This window comes from Leopardus geoffroyi, chromosome D2 (assembly GCF_018350155.1).
Source record: "Leopardus geoffroyi isolate Oge1 chromosome D2, O.geoffroyi_Oge1_pat1.0, whole genome shotgun sequence".
Taxonomy (NCBI): domain Eukaryota; kingdom Metazoa; phylum Chordata; class Mammalia; order Carnivora; family Felidae; genus Leopardus; species Leopardus geoffroyi.
The window spans coordinates 78,634,501-78,657,212 of record NC_059334.1 but is presented as its reverse complement, the minus strand read 5'-3'; the positions used below and the strand labels follow the sequence as shown (position 1 = coordinate 78,657,212).

The 22,712-nt window shown below is 49.3% G+C and overlaps 1 protein-coding gene across 1 annotated transcript in view; it reads right to left on the bottom strand.

The window, feature by feature from the left end:
• The window catches only part of TACC2 (transforming acidic coiled-coil containing protein 2), a 214,718-nt gene that overhangs the window by 48,890 nt on the left and 143,116 nt on the right, over positions 1 to 22,712 (bottom strand). Inside the window, 1 exon segment of the mRNA XM_045439735.1 lies at positions 2,678 to 2,814. Within this exon segment, the coding sequence (XP_045295691.1) occupies positions 2,678 to 2,814 (137 nt within the window).

Genomic DNA, 22,712 nt, shown 5'->3' with positions numbered 1-22,712 from the left:
ATGTCTTTATTCACAGCCGAGGGTCTAGTCTATTATTTCATGTGGCTCTTCCGGCCCCTTAAGCAATATCCCAGGCACTCTGCAGAGGCAAACCAAACCACAGACATCCCCCCTCTGCCCTTTCTTTCCTGTGGTTCTCCGAAGGAACGTTTCTCCCCCTCTAGCCACCTCTGAAAGCAGGCACTCCCGCCTTCTCAGGCCTCTGCTGTGCCCCATGCTGTCTGCAGAATGGACAAGCAGACTTTTCTAATAACTGAAGGAAATCAAATGGATCTCTGTACAGCCCAAGCCAGGGGGCGGGGGCGTTAAGCAGTCACAATCCCAACCGTAAGAGTCCGTATTGTGTAATCCACATATATTTAGCTCCGCTGGAATTTTCTGAGAAGGAGAAGCGTAAAGTCCCTGTTCAAAGACTCCAACTGGTGGAATCAAAAGTTCCGTGGGGCTGTGACTCGTGGCAATTACCAGCTCCAACCCCTTCCGGGTGGGGGTTATCTCTTAATCCCCTACAATGTTCATCCTTTCAGAAACTGGCGTCTCAGAAAGAGGCGGGTGCTGTGTGTGTGAGTTTGTTTTTAAGGAGGCAGACTGTTCTTTGTTGGAAAGCAAGCCAGGCAGCAGGAACAAGGGCAGGCCGCAGAAAGAAAAGAAAGCAGCAAACCATCCCCAGACGCAGCGAGGATACGTGGCTGGAAATTCTGGAAGGTGCACGGTTGCTCACAGCAATGGCCTTCCCTGGTCACTCCCTGGTGCGTGGGGATGGTCTGTGCACTGCCATACACCATCATTTTCTGCCAAATTCTTTCCTAAAGTGCCCCACACATTATGGGCATGACTTGTACCCACACAAAAAAAGAATAGTTTATTCCTATGCACACGTTTGACCTAGGAATTATAATCTATTTGTCATCCATGATTAGTTTTTACAATATTATAGGAAGAGAATTTTTATATGCTTTCCAGTATGGAAGAAAAAATGGTAATGCTTAAGACTCAGCAGGCCTGGCTCCTTCTCCACCTCAAAATCAAATCAATTACAAGAATTCCCCTCTTCGGGTCCAGCACCTGGAACTGGCCATACAGAATCAGACGCTACTAACTGATGAGCTGTCCAAGACGGGAGAATCTGAAAACTGCACTTGCAGTTGGTCCTAACCCTTTCCCCCCAGGGCAAGGGAGAATCTGAAAACTGCACTTGCCAGACAGCAGCAAAGACATCTGCCCTCCCTAAAAATGGTCCTAACCCTTTCCCCCCAGGGCAAGGGAGTGTATTTGCTTGGGGATCAGCCCTGGAGTGTCAACCCTTTCTAAAGTAAGGGTCTGTTTGAACCCAGGCAGGTATAAAGAACTCTACCCATTTCTTTGTAAAACCAACATCAAGATCAAGATGTCATTTTATTTTACAGTTCACCTGGTTCCTGGCCAGGGCAAGAGTATGAACGGAGGCCCGGCCATCAGCCTGTTCCTTCTCCACTCACCCAAGCCCCATCCCTCACCTGGGGTGGCCTTGAGCACAGGTACGTGGACACCCCACCTGTAGGCCCCAGGCCCATCCTTGGTTCCTCCTTGGCGGAGAGGTACAAACATGGGTACAGTCAGCCCTGGGAAGATGGGCCATGAGAAGGGGACTAGGCGGGCCCAGGAAGTGGCTGCCCCCAGGTATCCACAATGTGGTGTAAGGGGAGGTTGGCCACGCAGCCCCACCACATAGCAAGGGCTGTGGCTCCAGAGTGAGCCAGAGTGAGGCCGTCTGAAATACAGGGCCCAAAGCAGATAGGTAGTCCAGGTTTCGGGATGGTACCACCTGGCCCCCTGACCAGCCTGCTGGGCCATTTCTGGAACCACCTGACTCCTGACCAGCCTGCAGAATCGGTTCTGGGACCACTTGGCCCACTGACCAAGCTAGGGGGCCATACTTCTGGGACCACTTGGCCCCTGACCAGCCTGTGGGGCCATTTCTGGCAGTCCCCATCTCCTTCCAGGTCTCGTGTTAACCCTTCAGGCTGGAGGTGGTCCCACCCCTGCAGTATAACTGGAGGATGTATGCAGAGGGCACCAGCTAGGTGGGCAGGCTGGGGAATGAGCTCTGTCGTCCCCCCTGCCCCCACCACCTCTGGGAACCACCACACCTGAAAGGCACGGAAAGGTCTATGTTTGAAGTCACACTAGGGAAGAAAGTGATATGAAATCAGGTAATTTGTGATTAGCGAGGAATAATGAACCATCCACGAGCAGGTTTGGCTATCTATGGCTTTCTCTTCTTTCCCATTTACCGCTTATCTCTATTCCCAAGCCCATGGGGGCTATGGTCTTTAATAAAAATGCAGCTTCAGGCGGGCTGTCCAGACAGAACCAGTGTTCTTACAGAGCCCAAGGGCCACACGCTAGAACCCAAAATAGAATCCCAAACAGAAACCTCCCAGACTCGCTTGGCCCATCAAATCCCAATTCTGGATGCCAGGTGGTTTCTCCACAGGCCTCCCCCATACGCAGAATCCACTACATCTGCTCACTCTTAGTTTTCATTCACAAAACACAGCCCAGAGCAGAGGCCCCAGAGGCTGGGAGTGTCTAAAGAGCCCCAGGGTGACGGCCCCTTGGAGTGGGTGCCCTCCTCCAGCTGCCCCAGCCCAGGGCTGCCCCCAAACTCCCCCGGGGAGCACCTGACCTTGGTTACCTGGTTCTTCCACAGGAGGCTGTGTGCTGATCTCAGGTTCTGGAGTGACTTCGGGGGGCGGCGGAGGTGGGGCTGGTGGGGCTTTCACAGGAGTCGTCGACTCAGGGGTCTCGAATGCTTCTTCAGAGTCAGAACTCCTGATGGAGAGAAGAGAGGAGAAACGCAAGGTTAGGTGGGGGCCAGGGCTGAGTCTGCTCTGAGGGGCCAGGGGTCAGTGCTGCTGAGGACGTGCGGCACTTTGACCCCCCACCCGGCACTGCTAGAATCAGGCTCACCCAATTCTACTGTCCCAGGACAGACGTGAGCAAAATCATTTCCCCTCATGATTCCCAAGAGGGAATCTCATTATCACCAGCTTTGTGCCCAAATGATATATGCTTTGAAACTTAGCTCTAAGAAAAATTCCTATTTCTGGCCTTAGTGGCAAATACAAACACAGGGGAATCTTTTGGTCAACCCTGACACCAATTCACTCAAACTGATATTCCCAGGAACGCATTTCGATGCCATGATTCCAACACGCTGTAGGATCCCCACTCCACGAAACCAAATCTCATACGGCCTTTCTCCACCCCGTCATTCTCTCCTGCTGCCCTTCCTTCCCAGAGCTTCTCACAACTTATTATGGATTTATTCACCTTCTAATTGTGTTGTCTCTCTCATCTACTAAGCTTCAAGGCCATGATGGCAGCCAATCTGGTTTCTCACAGCATTTCTGAGCTGAAGCCAAAAGGCAGTGAATAAACATCTGCTGACTGAAAGAAAGAGAGAAAGAAAGAAAGAAAAAGAAAGGAGGGAGGAAGGGAGAAAGAAAGAAAGAAAGGACAGAGGGAGAGAGGGAGGAAGGAAGAAAAGAAAGAAAAAAAGAAAGAGAGAGGGAGGGAGAAAGAAAGAAAGAGAAAAGAAAGGAGGAAAGGAGGGAGGAAGGAAGAATAGAAAGAAAGAAAAAGAAAGAAAGAAAGAAAGAAAGAAAGAGAAAAGAAAGGAGGGAGGGAGGGAGGAAGGAAGGAAGAATAGAAAGAAAGAAAGAGAAAAGAAAGGAGGGAGGGAGGGAGGAAGGAAGGAAGAATAGAAAGAAAGAAAGAAAGAAAGAAAGAAAGAAAGAAAGAGAAAGGAGGGAGAAAGAAAGAAAAAAAGGAGGGAGGGAGGGAGGAAGGAAGGAAGAAAAGAAAGAAAAAAGAAAGAAAGAAAGAAAAAGAAAGGAGGAAGGAAGAAAGAGAAAGAAAGAAAGAAAGAAAGAAAGGAGGGAGGGAGGAGAGGGAGAAAGGAAGGAAGAAAGAAAGAAAAAGGAAGGAGGGAGGGAGGAAGGAAGGATGAAAGAAAGAAAGAAAGAAAGAAAGAAAGAAAGAAAGGAGGAAGGGAGGAAGGAAGGAAGAAAGAAAAAGAAAGGAGGGAAAGAGGTAAAGGGAAAGAAAGAAAGAAAGAAAGAAAGAAAGAAAGAAAGAAAGAAAGAAAAAAGAAAGAAGGAAAGCAAGCTAGCTAGCTCACTGGAGGATGTGCCAGCGGGAGACAGAAAACACAGCCTGCTGACCCCAATGATATGATAATGACCCTCACTGCTCAGCAGGATGGTCTCACCCAGAGAACTGGCCCAAAATTCCACCCAGAGGATGCCCCTCCCAGTAATGGGAGGAGGGCAGGGGGGAAGGGTGGGGAGCTGCTCAACAAACTAAAGCCTTGTCCTGGGCTCCAGAAAACCCAGAGCAGAAGGCCCTTCTTCATCACGCCCCTTCTCCCAGGGGCTCCATTTTAAGCCAGAAAGAATGAGGCCTCCCCAGATGGTGGAGCCAGGCATGTGCCCTGAGGCCCTTGCTCAAGATGCCCAATGGTCCATGGTCCTGGCCCAAGCTTGCTCTGAGGATGCCAGTGCCCAAGAAGCAGAGCATCACCTGGGCTGATGCCCATCTCAAGATCTTTTAAATACACCAAAAGGCCACTTATTTGCAACAAGAAAGGTAATTATCAAGAGGGCAGCTACTTAAGTTTTGGGCTGACACAGTGGCCCAGCGGGCCAATCTGGGTGAAGATGTGGAATCAGAGGGTGACGGACCAGGTGAGCATCGGAGCACGAGGTGCTCACACTGCTGAGCTCTGCAAGGGTCAGAGGACTAGTGACCTCGGCAGAGGGCAGCCTCTTGCAACGACTGTCTTGCCAGCGGGCAGAGAGAGCCAGGAACCAGGCCAATCCCTCCACCGTCTGCCGGCACAGGAAAAAAGAGCCATGTGGTGAGTTCTCCTTCAGAAAAATCTACATTGATGTTTTTACAACTCGTTAGCGGCTCATTTTGTCAGTGCCAAAGACCCCCCTCCCCCATCCCCAAGAACCCTGACTCCTCCAGCAAAGCCACAAAGCCCTCAGGGGACCCAAAGAGATGAACAGAAACATCGGATCTGCTTTTGATGAGATCCAACGAGCTGAAGCCTGCACACTATCAAATTTCCTGAGTAAAGACTTACTCCACACAAACAGGATGGGGGCCATGCGGACCTTTTACAAACACACATTAATATTTAAAGACCTTCGCTTTTGTGTAGGGAAGTGAAGATACACGCTTGGACAACGACAGATCGAGGTACCTGAGCTTTGCAGAGTCGGCTGACGGGCAGGAAAAACACAAGGAAGTTACACAATGGAATATCAAAGAGGAATAAGAGTCTGGATCACCCTGGGGGGTCCCGGAAGTCACCCTGCCCCCCAGCACGGAATGTGGCAGGGGCAACACTGACAAGACACACAAAGCCAACTTGCCTCTTTCCAGAACTTCCTTGGAGGGCCATCAGACTGGAGTCTCCACGGCTAGTCACTGCTGTCCACATCCACTGGGCCCATTCCACCAGGGGCCATATCCGCCAGGAGGCCAAAGCCATCTCGGCTGAAGGACGGCCTCCGTCCCCTAAATGCCCACCCCTGATTCCCTTGCCGTTGTCTCCGGGATCTTAATCTGCCCAAGATGTCAGGAAGAAGTTAGCAGCACCGCCAGTCACGGATGCTGCGAGCTTCTCCAAAGTGCAGCAGAGACAGGGGGCGAGAGGCTGAGCGCTCTTCCCCTGGCTTCTGCAACCCTGGGCCCCGGCGATGTGCGGCTTTAGAGCGCAGAGGGCCCCTGCTCTTCCCTAACAGCACGGGCAAGCAACAGGGAGGGCCGGATACTCTTGGGCTCAAGCTGCTGAATTCCAATGAGGTCTCTCCTGCTGCAGCTGCCCGGATGGCCGGAACACCTGCTCAGAAGGAACCCCCATTCACCACTGCCCAGGGAGGGAGGCAGAGGGCACAGGGAGCCCCTTTGTGATGCCCTGCCTGTTACCATGAACCATTTCTGCATCACAACACCACGGGGCGACCGACCGAGCGGAGCACCACAAGAATGGCATTCACTTCCGGTGATACCTGTGTTATTTTCACATTTCCGTACCCTCTCCCAGGAGCAGAGAGCAAGTTAATTAGAGGAGGCGGATGGCAGCTTTTCTAATTAGCTCTTTTTTCCCTGTTCAGTTTCCCAGAGGGCTCAGAAACATTTCCAAGAGCAGGGATTTCTGCAGTCCACCCACAAAGACCCTGTACACAAAAATAAAGCAGCACTTTGGAGCCCCAATGCATAAAAGCAGTTCCCATCGGCTGTTTGATTTTTTTTTTCTACTAGAAAAAACTAAAGTACAATAAATTCTTCGGTTAAGGCTCCACAGACTTTCAAAATGAAAGAAAAGGAAATTAACTTAATGCTGCAAAGATGCATCAGAAAGAACGCGCCACTCCAGTCTGCCAAAACGTCTCTAAATTATACGAAAATGTATTTACCAGGATATGCATATGCTATGTTCACCATATAAGTCAATATGCAAATACATGCAAATAAACCGAGAGAACGTCTTTCCATAGTGTAAAAGGTAGCTCTTAATGGCCAGGCATGAAATATGGCCCAGCACGAAAACTTTGGTAATAGTTATCACATGCTGAACTTTTCGTTATGTGTCAGGTCACGGGTTAGGTCCATTTGCGCGTTTCTCTGTAATCTTCAAAAATATCCTGCCTGGCGGTGAGCAAGCCCAATTTACAGATGGCATTACTATGGGAAGCAAAGTACTTTGCCCTTGGCCATCTAGTTAGTAAGCTACGGAAGTTGGGCTCAAATCTAGAACCGTCTGCCTATAAAATCTGTGTTCTTTTCCCTGTCTCAGTGGCTCCCAAGTATTTTCAACAGCAGAACTATTCTTCCAAATGAATCCTATGCATAGAGAAAAGTTGCGTTTATTTTATAAGCTCAATTTATACTATATTCTTACTACACAGTCTATCGTTGGGAACAACAAAGCTATTTGACAAACCAGAAAATTTGACACTAGGGGTTGGGGATGCTAATTGCAGCATGAGCTCTGTCTGCTGATTTCTCCCCTGGTTGCACATTATCAGGAAAAGTCCTCATGCAACCTGATGAGTGATTACAAACAGCACCTGTTTTTTAACAGCTTGCCCTGCATTTTTTTTTTTTTTCAACGTTTATTTATTTTTGGGACAGAGAGAGACAGAGCATGAACGGGGGAGGGGCAGTGAGAGAGGGAGACACAGAATCGGAAACAGGCTCCAGGCTCTGAGCCATCAGCCCAGAGCCTGACGCGGGGCTCGAACTCACGGACCGCGAGATCGTGACCTGGCTGAAGTCGGACGCTTAACCGACTGCGCCACCCAGGCGCCCCTGCCCTGCATTCTTTAATAAGGCAGACAGGGCAGAAGAACTACCGAAGAACAAAACTAAATTAATCCATCAGCACAAGGCAATATGCTGGTGGTCTCCAATGCCACCCAGCGTGGTGTACACAGAAGGGAAGGAAAGCTAGAAACATAATCCCAAGTACAGAGAGACCGTGCTAGCCAGCGAAACTAAACCTGTCAAGTTCCCCGGGTGTCTGTTCGTAGAGTTTTAAAGTATTTTTTCAAACATTTTCTCAGATTTCAGAGAATCTCTCTATAGTTCCGAAGTTCCACTGAGCACAGTTCGAAAATCTCTGCTCCACGCAATGAAGGAATCAGTCCCTCCACAGATAACACGCTGTGTTAAAACAGAGACTTATGCAAACTGTCCCCAAAGCAGGACAGCTGGCAAAGTGTAGAACCCCAGGGCCTGTTGGCCTCTGTTTTTACTTTAAATATTTTCATGTTTTACTTCCATGAACTATAACAACAAAATAGTAAAAGATCAGCACCCACACACCAATTAGTTAATGCAATACAGGTTAGCACGATATAACATGAAGTTAGTTTAATATAATAACACATACATACACATATACACAAAAGTATGTGTGAATGTCTATGTGTACAAACAAAACACGGGTCTCTCTTAATAAAGAGGTGCTACGAATGTAGTTTTTCAGCTTATTAAATGATTATGTTTTGCTCAAGTTGTACTGGAGGTAATTCAAGGGTTTGGGGAAATAAATCTCAAACACCACAGACTGAATCTTCCAACCCTGAAGACGGAAGAAAATTTCCCATTCCAACATGCTTATCACATCCTTTGAAACAGGCAAGGAGGGACGCATGGGTGTGGTGTCTGACTCTTGATTTCAACTCAGGTCATGATCTCATGGTTTGTGAGTTGGAGCCCCACGTCAGGGTCTGTGCCGACAGCACAGAGCCTGCTTGGGATTCTCTGTCTCTCTCTGCCCCTCCCCTACTTACATGCGTGCTCTCTGAAAAATAAATAAATAAACTTCCAAAAATAAAATAAAATAAACAGGCAAGGAAACTGAGGCCAGGAGAGCTGCAGTGACTTCCCAAAGTAACCAGCCCTTTCCAGCAAGGACACAACACGACATTCATTAGAACCAGCTTGCTTTCTGTCAATAAGAGCCTCCCTCCTAACCTCAGTGCCCGCCCCCCACCTGGAAATCTAAAGTTACCTATACTTACATGTTATCTGATTATCAAGAAACAGTTTGTTCTTTTTTTAAAAAAAAATTTTTTTAAATGTTTATTTATTTTTGAGAGAGACAGAGCATGAGTGGGGTTGGGGCAAAAAGAGAGACAGAGACACAGAATCCGAAGCAGGCTCCAGGCTCTGAGCTGTCAGCACAGAGCCCGACGTGGGGCTCAAACCCATGAACCGCCAGATCATGACCTGACCCAGAGTCAGAAGCTTAACCGACTGAGCCACCCAAGCGTCCAAGAAACAGTTCATTCTTCAACATTGCTAAAGGAAAGTTCTCCTTCTAGAAAGTTACCTATCTCTATAGCAATTTCTCAGAATTCTTGTGGAAGTGAGCCTGGGGATAGAGGATTTTGTGACCACCCAACAAGAGTGAACGGTCCCAGCACCAGCACTCTAGAGAGGGGGGCTTCCTGTGACATAAGCCCCACCCTCTCAGGTTCTGGAGGGGGGGGCCCACCTGAGCGAGCGGTGCAAGTGCCCCCCGGCCTCCCTCCCCCTGACCAAACCCAGGGAGAGGGAACAGTGCTGGCCCAAAGCCCTGCATCCATAGGAGGCTCACGTCCTCCAGCCCCAAAGACCACCGGCCATCCCTGAAGTGGGGGAGATCTTCCAGAAACAAAAACGGAGCTCTCGGCAGATCAGATCACCTCCTTCATCTCTGCATCTAAGAGTCTGATGGATTTGTGAGTGACAGAGTGTTTGTGAGACTGCTCTCCACTAAATTCTATTCATCAAAATATTCCACTTTAGACAGGCTTGTCAAGAAATGCGGTCCTTGCAGGAACAGGAACACGTGTGCATACTCCTCTCTCTCTCTCTCTCTCTCTCTCTCTCTCTCTCTCTCTCACACACACACACACACACACACACACACACACACACACACTTCCCTCCTGCCTAAAACAACTCGACTGGTAATTTTTTTGGGCTGACTGAACAGGGTCTTTCACTTTAATAGAAAAGAATTTTGTGGGGCGCCTGGGTGGCTCAGGTGGTTAAGCCTCTAGCTTCGGCTCGGGTCGCGAACTCGTATTTCTTGAGTTCAAGCCGCGTCGGGCTCTGTTCTGACAGCTCAGTCTGGAGCCTGCTTCAGATTCTGTGTCTCCCTCTCTCTCTGCCCCTCCCCCACTTGCACTGGATGTCTCTCTCTCTCTCTCTCTCTCTCTCTCTCTCTCTCAAAGATAAACATTAAAAAAAAGAAAAGAAAAGAAAAGAAAAGGGATTTGCTCTGCAATATCACTCCTTAACATTTAGGTCAAGGGAGAATATTATTTCAACACAACCAAGAGCTAACACCCTTCCTGGGCTGTCGGGTGACTGAGTCAGGTGCCCTCTTCCATGAACACAGCGCTGGGTCTGGCAAGCCGGGCTGCTGCTAGAATCTTCCAGGCTCACGCTCCAGGGAAAATCAAAGCAGGTGACAGCACACTTCTCCCAAGATTCCCAGCACGTAGCGTCTGTGGGGTTTATGGGACAGCTCCCATCTTCGGATACAAGTAGCCGTCACTTGGCTACTTAGGGATACCATCAGGGCTCAAGGGATATTGGCAATCAACACACTGGCCGTTTCGAGGTTAGATAGCATCCCCGGCGAGGGGAGTGGCATGGTGAAGGCATAGAAGCACACATAAGTAAACAACCCACCCAGATCCCATGGAATAGATGGGGGAGGCAGACAGAATCCCCGGAAAGGTGGTCAGGAGACCCACAAGCAATGAACGTCTACCATGGAATTCCTTCCAGCTATGTCACTCTCGCCATTAGAAATTTGGGGAAATGGGGGCGCCCGGGTGGCTCAGTTGGTTAAGCGTCCAATTCTTGGTTTTGGCTCAGGTCACGATCCCACGGTTCGAGCCCCGCATTAAAAAACAAGAAAGAAAGAAACTCGGGGAAGTGTAATTTGCTAGCAAACTAAGTCTTCTCTTTTATTTCATCACAGCTACCGATTAGGGCATGGAGGGGAAGCTGGAGCTTACACATGACGTGGGAGGGCCGTCCTGCCAGACTGTCTGTGGACAGAAGCGGGCCCCGGAGGACGCAGGGACTCTGAAAGTCACGCCGATCTGGACTCTATCCTTCCTTCGAGGTGTACACAACCCATAAACTCCAGGGTCAGGGGAGTGTTTCCAGAATGGGGGAGGCTCGGTGCGGCATTGTGCGTGTGTGGGTGCACACACAGGTGCCCAATGGAACATCCCATCCCCACACACTTAGTTTTAAAACGGACTTATGTGCAACGATACCAGGCGCTGAGCAAGAGAGGCTCTCCAGTGGCTGAGCGCCTTCCTGCAGGCGGTGTGAATCCAGGCTGAGTCAGCAGCCCCAGGCTGCAGATTCCACCTGTTTGTAAGCGGATCCTGGAGAGATGCCAGAATGCCAATCGAGTCTCAGGAGAAATAAAGAAAGAAGGGAGACTCGGCTACCCTTTAATTCCCTTGCCTTCTGCAATGATATCCCTGACATCTCATCTTTGTAGCTGAACTCTTTGCTTGGGTGACTTTAGTTGGAATCTTTAAACTCAGATTCTGAAAAACCTAACTGGAAATAAGATATTTATGGAGGCTAGCTAGAAAAAAAATAGAACACACAGAATTGAGGGAGCCTCTGAGAGGCGCCTGGGTGGCTTAGTCAGTTAAGCATCTGACTCTTGATTTTGGCTCAGGTCATGATCTCATGGTTCGTGGGTTCGAACTCCACATCAGGCTCTGTGTGGACCGTACAGGGTCTGCTTGGGATCCTCTCTCGCCTTCTCTCTCTGCCCTTCTTCTGTTTGCTCTCTCTCTCTCAAAAAATAATAAACTTAAGAAAAAAAGGAGCTTCCAATAGATCATCACCAAGAGGCCTTCTCTTTTCTCTAGGAACAACTCCAGACCATCCTACCTAGTAAGACCGTTAACAAGCAAACAGTATCTCACCCAGGTGAGACACAACCAGCACCCAAGTAAACACATAAATATCTCTGTTCAACCAAGCGCGCTGAAAATCCTGTATGGTACTCAGTGGAAAGCTCTTCTGGTCTTGTCCAAAAACATACTTTTCCTTCTTTTATATACTATCCTAACGGGTTTGCACTATGATTCAATGTGCGTGTGTAAATGTCCCCAAAATTCACGTTGAAACCTAATTTCCAATGGGATTAGAACAGGAGTAGGGCCCTCTTAGAAAAAGAAACCCCAGAGAACTGCCTTGTCCCCTTCGGCCATGTGACTTCACGGTAAGAACACGACCATCCATGAACAAAGAATCAGGCTCCTGCCAGTCACCAAATCTGTTGGGGCCTTGATTTTGAATTTCCCAGCCTCCAGAACTGTGGGGAATAAATGGGTACCGTTAAAGCCATCTCATCTGTGGCACTTTTGAAATTTTTTTTTTACCTTTTTATTTATTTTTGAGAGACAGAGAACGAGCAAGGGAGGTGAAGAGAGAGTGGGAGACACAGAATCCGAAGCAGGCTCCGGGCTCTGAGCTGTCAGCACAGAGCCCGACGCGGGGCTCAAACCCACGAACCACGAGATCACGACCTGAGCCGAAGTCGGGTGCTTCACCGACTGAGCCACCCAGGCGCCCCATGTGGCACTTTTGTTACATCAGCCTTAACTGACGAAGACAGTTTGGTACCTAGTTTCTGAAACCAAAGCAAGTCAGAGGGGCAGAGAAGATAGGTGCACAGAGAGCATCTATCAAGACTGAGTGATCCATGACATAGAAAAACCATGAAAGAAGATGCAGGTACTCAGAAGGAACTGTAATGTCTGGTCAGCCCCTAGGGTTTCCCCAGCACCTGGCAGGTAACAGCCCCTCCCTCAGCACCGCATACTGATGACGCGGGCATGCTGGGTTCACATGTACCGTCAGGAGAGCTCCAAGTAATAAGTAGGAAAAACAGCAAATTAAGGAATTGCATATAGTAGGAGCTGATCTGGGACATCATAATTATGTATAAACACAAAGAAATATACATAAACACATAGGCCCATTTACATAACACATATGTACCTATGTAGAGACAGAAATATATGCACATATAGGCAACATATATGTTGTTTTTGGATTCAGAAAAAGGTATCTCAGCACAAGTATGTGTTTGCCTTGGTAAAAGGGCGGATGCTGGCCTGAAGAGGGCAGAGCCCAACCTCGCTGCTGGGGACACCAGGGGCCTTCCCAGATCCGTTAAGCACGCCCTCCCAAGCCTATCTAGGTCCAAGATGCAAAGAACGGAACGCAGTGGGGGCCCGATTAGCTGGACTATGTCCAGGGAGACGCGGTATAAGGAAAGGAGCCAGCAAGGACTTTGGAAAAAGCGTGGCAGTGGGAACATAGCCTTCCTCTCTGCACAGCCCAGGGCAGACGCACCCACCAGGGACCTGCCCCTTCACGTGCTCCCACACCCAGTGAGAAGCATCCATTCTGGTTTGTTTTTTTTTTAATTTATTTTTGGGAGAGAGAGAGAGAGAGAGAGAGCGCGAGTGAGCACAAGTAGAGGAGGGGCAGAGGGACGGAGACAGAACCTGAAGCGGGCTCCAGGCTCAGAGCTGCCAGCACAGAGCCTGACCCGGGGTTTGAACCCACAAACTGCGAGATTGTGACCTGAGCCGAAGTCAGACGCTTAACTGACTGAGCCACCCAGGCGCCGCAAGAAGCACCCATTCTGCCTCCCTGGCTCACCTTCCACACACCACAAGCATCCTTCTGATTTCAGGGTGGTTTCCCAGGCAGTACCCGGGCACCAGGATGGGGGCGCCTCAACCAGGGACTGCCTACCCCAGCCAATTTTACACTTTGTTCCTCAGCTTCCTCACCCCTCCTCCCATCTGACCCTCACAACAGGTGAGGCATGTGGACACCATTCTAAGACAATTTCAGCAGGACTTGTCTGTCACCTATCCCGAGCCGAGCACCTGGGCAGCCGCGTCAGACACACCAGCTACCCGCTCATAAGACGCTCACATCCTTCTGGGTCCTGAGGAAGAGAATCCGGAGCCAAAGGGCCCAGTGACTCAAGGAGGCACTCAGAGCCCGGCAGGGGCAGAGCTGAGACAAGAGCACGTGTCTTGTGCCCCTTGTCCCAAACGAAGCAGCTTCCTCTGCGTCCCATTGGCTCCTGTAGGATGGCAGGCTGGTCTGCAACTCAGTCTCCAATATATTTGGGCGCCGTCGGTTTCCAGGGCATCCTCAGCTCTAGGGTGATGGATCAAACGGGGTTTTGGCATCTAGATCCACAACCGCCCCATGGGGGCAGCCAGCCAGGCCAGCCTGGGTCTCCTGCCCTCTGCCCTCCTCACTCCTGCCCCCCTGTTCCTCAGCCACACCTTAACCTGTCCCCTCATTTGGCCATCGAGTGCGCATCCAAGAGGCCCCAGCCCTGCCCTCCTGACTATAACCATTTGAGTTCCTACAATCTACTTTGGGTAACAGGGGAGGTTGTGGGCCACCCAGACACCTGGGGTTGGCCACATGCCCTCTGTAGAGCGGTTGGGTCAGCCCCTGAATTCTGCTGCCCGTACTGATTCCCATCTTGGACCAAAGGCCATAGCATCATGGAGTCAAGGGAGACTCAAGTGCTGACTAAGCTCAAAGCAGAGTCTTTCAAAGGGGCCACGATTTCCACTCAGCAGAGCAAGGGTAGCTCCGGCCTCAGCATTCCCGGCTCCTCAGTTCTTCATGTCTAAAGCAGCCTCACCTAAGTCTCTGTCTGTCTGTCTCCGTGTCTATCTCTGTGTGCCTCTGTCTCAGACTCTGAATCCGGCTGGGCCTCCATCTGCTCTGGAGTCTCTGTCTCAGGAGTTGCCTCTCTCTCCTCTGCCCTCCCCACTCCCTGTATGAGCGTGTGTGTGTGTGTGTGTGTGTGTGTGTGTGTGAGCACGCATGCACACGCCCCCACCTCTTACTTCCCCGTTTCCCTCCCTGTTTCTAGTCAAAAGGCGGAAAAGCATATTTGGAGGCTGTCCTGCTTATCTGAATCGTGCCCTTTCTATCAATAATTAAAGCTTATGTGTTTTGACTTTGCAATTCATCATTTAAAATTTTGCCTTTAGAGGGGCGCCTGGGTGGCGCAGTCGGTTAAGCGTCCAACTTCAGCCAGGTCACGATCTCGCGGTCCGTGAGTTCGAGCCCCGCGTCGGGCTCTGGGCTGATGGCTCAGAGCCTGGAGCCTGTTTCTGATTCTGTGTCTCCCTCTCTCTCTGCCCCTCCCCCGTTCATGCTGTGTCTCTCTCTGTCCCAAAAATAAATAAACGTTGAAAAAAAAAATTAAAAAAAAAAAATTTTGCCTTTAGAGTGGTCTTTTAAAGCCTTGCAAGTTATTATTAACCATAGCAATGGAGGGGTGCCTGGGTGGCTCAGTCGGTTAAGTATCTGTTGTTTTTGGCTCAGCTCATGATCTTGCAGTTCATGGGTTTCAGCCCCACATCAGGCTCTGAGCGGACAGTGCAGAGCCTGCTTGGGATTCCCTCTCGCCTTCTCTCCCTGCCTCTCTCCCACTTCTCCCCACCCACCCCCTGAAAAAAAAAAAAAAAACTTAGAGGAAAAAAAAAAAAGCATGATGCTTCTTTAAAAAAAAAAAAATAATAGCAATGGAGAAAGGATTTGAGGGCTTTTGCTGCATTGGACATTAACCTCCCTAGAGTCCTCTCTTCCTAATGTTTCAGCGTAAATTCATTACTGAGTCACACCAAGGTTGCTTTTAACAAATACATACAGTTGACCCAATGAACAATGCTGGGGTTAGGGGCACTGACCCCCCACATGCAATCAAAATCCAAGTATAACTTTTGACTCTCCAAAAACTTGACCACTAATAGCCTACTGTTGACCAGGAGGTTTACTGGTAACATAAACAGCTGGTTATCACATGTTTTGTATGTTGTATGTATTACATGCCATATTCTTACAGGAAAGTAAACCAGAGGAAAGAAAATATTAAGTAAATCATAAAGAAGAGAAAATATGTTTATAGCACCAAACTGCATCAAACAACAACAGCAACAACAACCACTACATGTATATGGGGCCACGCAGCACAAACCCGTGTTGTTCTGGGATCAGCTGTACGCACCATACGGGTAGATTTCAACCACTTTGTTAAGCCCTGAGCAGCCCAGAAAGCCTTGTGAGCTCCTTGTGAGATCCAAGCAGCTGGGATTATAAATCACAGCATCACACCCTCCTGCTGAGACCGCCGACTTTGAGCCAGCCTCCGGAGACCCTGAAGCTTTGCTAACTAAGAGAACTAAACCCAGAGAGGCTTTAGTTATTGTTAGATTTCATTTACCTAAAAATCAGTAATTCTCTGGGCCCTGCCTGGAGGTGATATTCAACCAATACCCCGCACAGCCTCTCTCCGCGAATCACGAAGACAAACTCTCCCCTAAAAATTCTTCCCCGGCTCTGCTAAATAAATGGCAATGTGCAGTCCACCCTGAGTCTCAACCACGATGTTGCAACTAGAAACAAAATGTACGAACCTGGCCTTGGGATGGCTGTAGTACTTTAGTAAAGCCCAACGTTTAGAAAGTTTTAAAAACCCCTTTTCTACCAATGTCTGCAAACAGTGCTTTTGTACAATAAAGAAGGAGCACTTAAATCTTTTGTCCCTTCCTTCCAATCGCTTTACAGAACCAAAAGGAAAATAATGGCTTGTAAATAGCATGCCAGTTGCAGAGAAGTATTGTACAACGCCTTGCAAACATGCATTCCTGAGGCACTGCCTGCATCAGGATATTTTTCACGCCATTCTCTCGTATGTAATGCAGCAACAATGCTCAGTCTTTGACATGCTATTAAAGAAATTCTGAACAAAGTCTGAAGTAGAGCATGTTCTTCATATATAGCTAAATTATCTGAATCCGTTAATTTTGTAGAAGACAGCACACTATTTACAAAATATAAAAATGAGCATTTACAGATCTGGCTCCAAAACCTCATGCTCTGCCACTTGTGAGGGGGGCAACTTCGGACAGGTTCCTTCATACAACCTTGACCATGGGCCCAGCTCCTCCTCTATCCAGTGGGGGTACCACCGGCCACACGAGGTTGCTATGAGAAGTGACTCTGTACTCACACAATGCCAGGCATCTAGAAAGCGTTCACTCTCTCCGGTCCTTAATGTGTTAAAATTCTATAACCAAGATTATTGTACCTGTCACCCGAACAGAACCAGAGAAACATAAAGCATAGCCCTACTTTCTTTAAAGCCCCCTGTAGTCAGGGGACAGCTATACCAATGATTCATGAGCAAGGAGAAAAGATTATGATTTTCTTGCTCCTCCTACACACCCAACACCCCCCTCCCCCGTCTCTCTTTCACACACACACACACACACACACACGCTGCTAAAAAGGCTGTGGGCGAGGAATTGTAAAATCAAGCAATAAATTTCACTCGAGTATTTACCGAATTAATTCACAGCCACTTTGGCAGAAATTCTAATCAGCAAAGTAGATGGTGTGCTGACTTAGTTTGTTCTGGGCTCCGGGGTGCACCTAGAGTTTCTCTCTCTTGCATTCCGTCAAAGGAAGACGGACGTGAAGAAGGAAGGAGGAGCCGGTAATCACAGGGCTGGAGAAAGAAGGTTCCAGGCAGAGGGAACCACAGGATGAAGGGCCCTGAGGTGGGAAGGAGCTTACCAAGTGCAAGAGGCAGCCTTAGTTATGGCCCCCAGGAGGAGGAGAGACCCAGGAGGAGGAAGTCTGCCAAAAGGAGCCGGAAAGCCAGCAGAGGGCTTCAAAGGGGGAAGGACTCCCCCAGATGTATGGTCTTCAAAGGCCACCATGACTGCTGTGACAACAGCATTAGGGCAGCAGTGGGGGACTGGGGCAGAGCCCATCCGATCAACGAGGGGACAGGAGTCCAGAGACAGAAGGCGGGGCCGTGCACTAGACCAGCAGCGGCAGTCAAGGTGAGGAGCGGTCAGACTCGAGACACACGTGGAAGGTTAAGGAGAAAGCTGAGATCCCAAGTGTGCTTTCAAAAAGTTTTGGCTAAAATAATAAGCATTTACTTTTTTACTGTCAGTACTATGGATGCAAGCAAGAAGATTGTTCTTCTGGACTCCCAAGAGTCATCTCTTACACTGGCCAATTCAATAACGAAAGTATCAGAGCCCTAATCAGTGGTTTAAATATGACAAGGCTGATAAGGAACCTCAGATTCCAATTACATATGATGATGCTCCATCGAATGGATCCAATTTCCCACATGAAACAGGCAAACTGCCTCAAGGTTAAGGGTTTGGTGACAATAACCCAATTGACTTAAAACAGACCCTCAGAGCTGACCTTCCTGCCACTATACTACTCAATTTGATGATAAAAGGAACAGAATGAGGTAGAAATCGGACAATGGCACCTGCCTGTTTCTATTCCTCAGGCCTTTCAAGCCCTCTGACTTCTAAACCAGCACCAGACTTCTCTCTCTTCTTTTTTTAAAAAAAAATTTTTTTTTTCAACGTTTATTTATTTTTGGGACAGAGAGAGACAGAGCATGAACGGGGGAGGGGCAGAGAGAGAGGGAGACACAGAATCAGAAGCAGGCTCCAGGCTCTGAGCCATCAGCCCAGAGCCTGACGCGGGGCTCGAACTCACGGACCGCGAGATCGTGACCTGGCTGAAGTCGGACGCTTAACCGACTGCGCCACCCAGGTGCCCCTCTCTCTTCTTTTTAGGACAAGGGCCGCTTCGTGCTTTGTTTTCTCACATCTCTTGCACCAAAGGCTCAAAGTTTTCCCTTATCTCAAGGTTCCTACGATTTTAAGAGCCATGCTTTTGGCTCCAGTTGGCATCTTAATGAAAGCTGACTTAGATAATTAGGGGTTTATCTCTTCCTTTATTTGTCGCAGGCCACGTTGACAGATCAAGCCATAAAAGAAAAGGAAGGAATCAAGGAGTTCACCTCGGTTTGGGCTCCCAGGTTTGGGCTCCCACGGCTGGGAGGAGGTGGTGAGCGCACGTGCTCGAGGCAAATGGAGAAGCTGACAATTTTTGCCCAAAATGAAGATGGAAAAGGTCTGACTCTTGACATTTCCACATCACGCTTCCTTCAAAAGCCAACCCCGGGGCAGGGGGTTCATCTGCTTGGTTTAGGTGGTAAAGTTCAACACAACCATTGAAAGGATTGGCCAGCTCAAGATCAGACTCGATGATGGAAATCCATCGACCAAATCATCATTCCACAGCCTCTAAACTTAAGTCAATAGAAAACCCACAGCAAAGACATCAGTGATGGAAAACCAGCATTTCTGCCAATACAAGAATACTGAGATACAGAAAAATAACCAGCCACTCATTCCCCAGGCGCCATTTCAAGACGGAGGCCCCACAAATCCTCAGTTTTTTCGCCTAGACACCAATTTTCACCCTGGGACGTGGAAGCAATGCCTCAGAAAGAGGAGGAAGGAGAGAGACGAGGAGAGAACCCGCGTCACTCAGAGCAAGGGATTCTCAGCAGGTAGTGGGTGCTCTTCTGCGGACGTCCAGAGGTGAGTTGACCCCTCCTACCCCCGTGCATCAAGTTTTCCAGCTTAGCTCTTTCCAGGTCCCAGACAAGAGAAAATGCAGACTGCTTCCTGATGCGTGTGCCCCAGGTAAGCTCAGGGCTTGGGGGGGCCTCTCAAAGACTGAGATGCTGCTCCTTCGTCTACCCGGAGAATTCTGAGTGCGCAGTCCGGGTCTGGAGCTCCCACAGGAGCCTGGAGCCTGGACACCCTCGCGTCCACACCACCCCTCAAATCCCTTCTTCCTGCTGCAGAAGAATCCCACTGGCTTGGTCACAGCTCACCAGGCCTGGGCCTTAGCCTTTCCCCATTTCATTGTCCTCTCTGCTTAGAAAACCTCAGTGGGGAGCCTCCCGTCCCTTTCTAGTTTCAGAGGGTCCCGGGCACAGACCCCTCATCACCTCCTACAGCTGCATCTTCCACTCGGGGGTTGCCTTTCTCTCCCTTTCAGCCTCCTGACACACCGCTCTTTCCAAAATCCTTAGGTTCCTGGGGTGCCTGGGTGGCTCAGTCCACTGAGATTCCAACTTCCACTCAGGTCATGACCTCACGGTTCGTGAGTTCGAGCCCCGCATCAGGCTCTGTGCTGATAGCTCAGAGCCTGGAGCCTGCTTCAGATTCTGTGTCTCCCTCTCTCTCTCTGCCCCTCCCCTACTCGTGCTCTGTCTCTTTCTCTCAAAAATAAATATGAAAACTATAATAATAAAATTTAAAAAACAAAATCCTTAGGTTCCTACTGCCTTCCTTGTTAGCTAACCGGCTCCGCCTACCTGCACACACATTTTGGCTTCCTAGGGTCCAGACTTGCCCTTTCGGCGGCCCTAATCTGCATGGCAAGCTACGAGGCCATACATTATCCAGGAAAGAGGTGAAAAACACAAAAAACAAAAAAATTGTGTCTGTCTACACGTACAAGGAGATGCAACTCAAATGACACTGTATATTCCACTTAGAGTTACAAGCACTGGGCACATGTCCTCTTGTCCCCTCAAGAACCGCCCCGCTTCTTGCAAACAACCCCCCTGGTGGGCAGCCTCTCAGGCCCCAAACCACCCACATGGGGGCATAAGACTTGGGAATTCTTTATTAACGAGGAAGGGCCTCGGGGGAGAATTTCAGAAAGCCAGTGTCCAAACAATCCTGAAGAAGGCAGGCTTTTTTTTTTTTTTAATTTTTTTTTTTTTTAACGTTTATTTATTTTTGAGACAGGGAGAGACAGAGCATAAACAGGGGAGGGTCAGAAAGAGAGAGACACAGAATCCGAAGCAGGCTCCAGGCTCCGAGCTGCCAGCACAGAGCCCGACGCGGGGCTCGAACTCACGGACCGCGAGATCATGACCTGAGCTGAAGTTGACGCTTTAACCGACTGAGCCACCCAGGTGCCCCCACCCAGTGTCTTAAGTAACAAATCTGGAAACTCCGAATTCTAGTCACTTGTGTGACACAGACCAAGATGAAGAAACAAAGGTGGGCTGTTTTCTCCTTTTCTCCTCGAACCGAAACCCAAATCTGGTCATGTGATGCCCCTCTTAACTCCTTCAGAGGCTGTCCGAATTCCTCAGCGCCTCATGAGGCTTTCCACGACTTGGCCCCTGACGTTTTCCTCTGATCCCGCCTCCCGCTCTTGCTCTGTGCACTCAAGCCAAACCCCACACCCTGCCCTCCACCAGTCCCCCAGGCCTTTCCAGCTCCTCTGCGCTTTCTGTCGCTGCTTCTTCCTGCCCAGCAGAGACCTGCTCAGAAAGGCTCAGCGCAAGTGTCCCCTCCTCCATGCAGCCCTCCATTATTTTATCCCCGCTGAACATTTACCAGTGAAATATTACATCTGAGTATGAGGGAAATACCTCCCAGGGCCCCTGAGAGTCGGGCAATTTATACCGTTTCCAGGAAAGCCTGTACCCAATCACCCCCATACCCCTGGTTCCCTTCCACACACCATGCCAGGATTAATTTAATCCCTGACTTTTATTATTTTTTTTATTAAAAAAAATTTTTTTTAATGTTTATTCATTTTTGAGAGAGAGAGACAGAGCATGAATGGGGGAAGGTCAGAGAGAGAGGGAGGCACAGAATCTGAAACAGGCTCCAGGCTCTGAGCTGTCAGCACAGAGCCCGACGCGGGGCTCGAACTCACGGACCGCGAGATCGTGACCTGAGCCGAAGTCGGCCACTTAACTGACTGAGCCACCCAGACGCCCCAAGCCCTGAGCTTTAGAAGAGATAGGTTACATTTGGAGAGGCTGGAGAAAACCAGTGTTCAGGAGATTATGAATATAACACAACATAGTATAGCATTGTACGATATGATACGATATAATGTAATGTAATGTAATGTAATGTAATATGATAAATATGTAATATGGTGTAATATAATTAATACAATATATATTTCAACCATAGATTGGGAAATGCACAGCATAAAGCCAGGAGAGTGAACACAGGGCGGAAAGTGTGTTATTCGAGAAAGCCCATCTGAGCAGACTGGTTTCTGAGGTTCAGCACCTTTTCCACTTCACAGGCACTAAGGGGTTTCCTTGAAGAGTGACACTAATGCATCCTTTGGCACAAAGCGGCAACATTTCAGGGCTTCTTCAGCAGACTTCACTAGGAATGATGCTATATTTAAAAAACTAAAACTAAAACTAAAAGCCACAGGCACAGTACTCAAACATTTTATTTGTCATTTCTTCTCCAGAGTCCCCAACGTGAACATGCATTCTTTTTTATCCGTAGACTCTGTCAGCAACAGAGAGGGGGATGGGGTACCGGCCCCATTTCACAGATGTCGTAACTGAGCCTCCAAGGGCACCGCGTGGACCCGCAATGCCACACGCCCAGGAACCCAGGACAGCTTTGCACTGAGCCAGTGCTGTGGTCCACTAGCTTTCTAAAGGTGGAATTTGTCGAACTTTATACTGTTCCCAACAGTGGAGCTGGGCTGGCTGGTGATGACCCGCACAGGTTCTCCCCGCTTTTTCTTGGGAGCAGTAGATCAGTTCATCAGGCACCCCCTCAGTCCAATGCCACCCAGCTCTCTGGTCCATATACGATATGCTGGTCACAGACAGGGACCCACAGTCACACGGTCTTCCAGTAAGGAGAAAGAACCCTCCTCTGGTCCACCGAGGTCACGTGAAGGGCCAGGGCTCAGGGCCTACATGAGGGAGGGAGAAAGTGGCCAGAAGAACACTGCTGGCTACAGCCTCCGCTCAGCCCCCTGCCCGCTGCCCCGTGCATGGGAGCAGGTGGCTGGTGACCACAGGGCCCTGGCTCGACCTCGCTGTGACTCTGGAGTCTGGGGGCAGCCCCAGGACCGTGCAGTTAGACTGGGTGCTAAGAGCTACCCCCCAGAGAGGGGTAGGCGCCAACACACCCTTGTCTCATCTGTCACTAGAACAACTGGACGTGACAGACATCAGGAATAAACACCTCTCCACTTCTCAAGCCCTGCTTTCCCTCATCCTCATAGACAGCACCTCCAGGTACCATCTGCCACCAAGGTACGCCTTGTCCTTTCTTACCTGGAGCCCTTTCCCACTGACTCCACTTCTGCCTAGCATCAGATACCATCAACAGCAAAAATCCTGGGAGAACACTGCCGGAAGCTTCCAGCCAGGC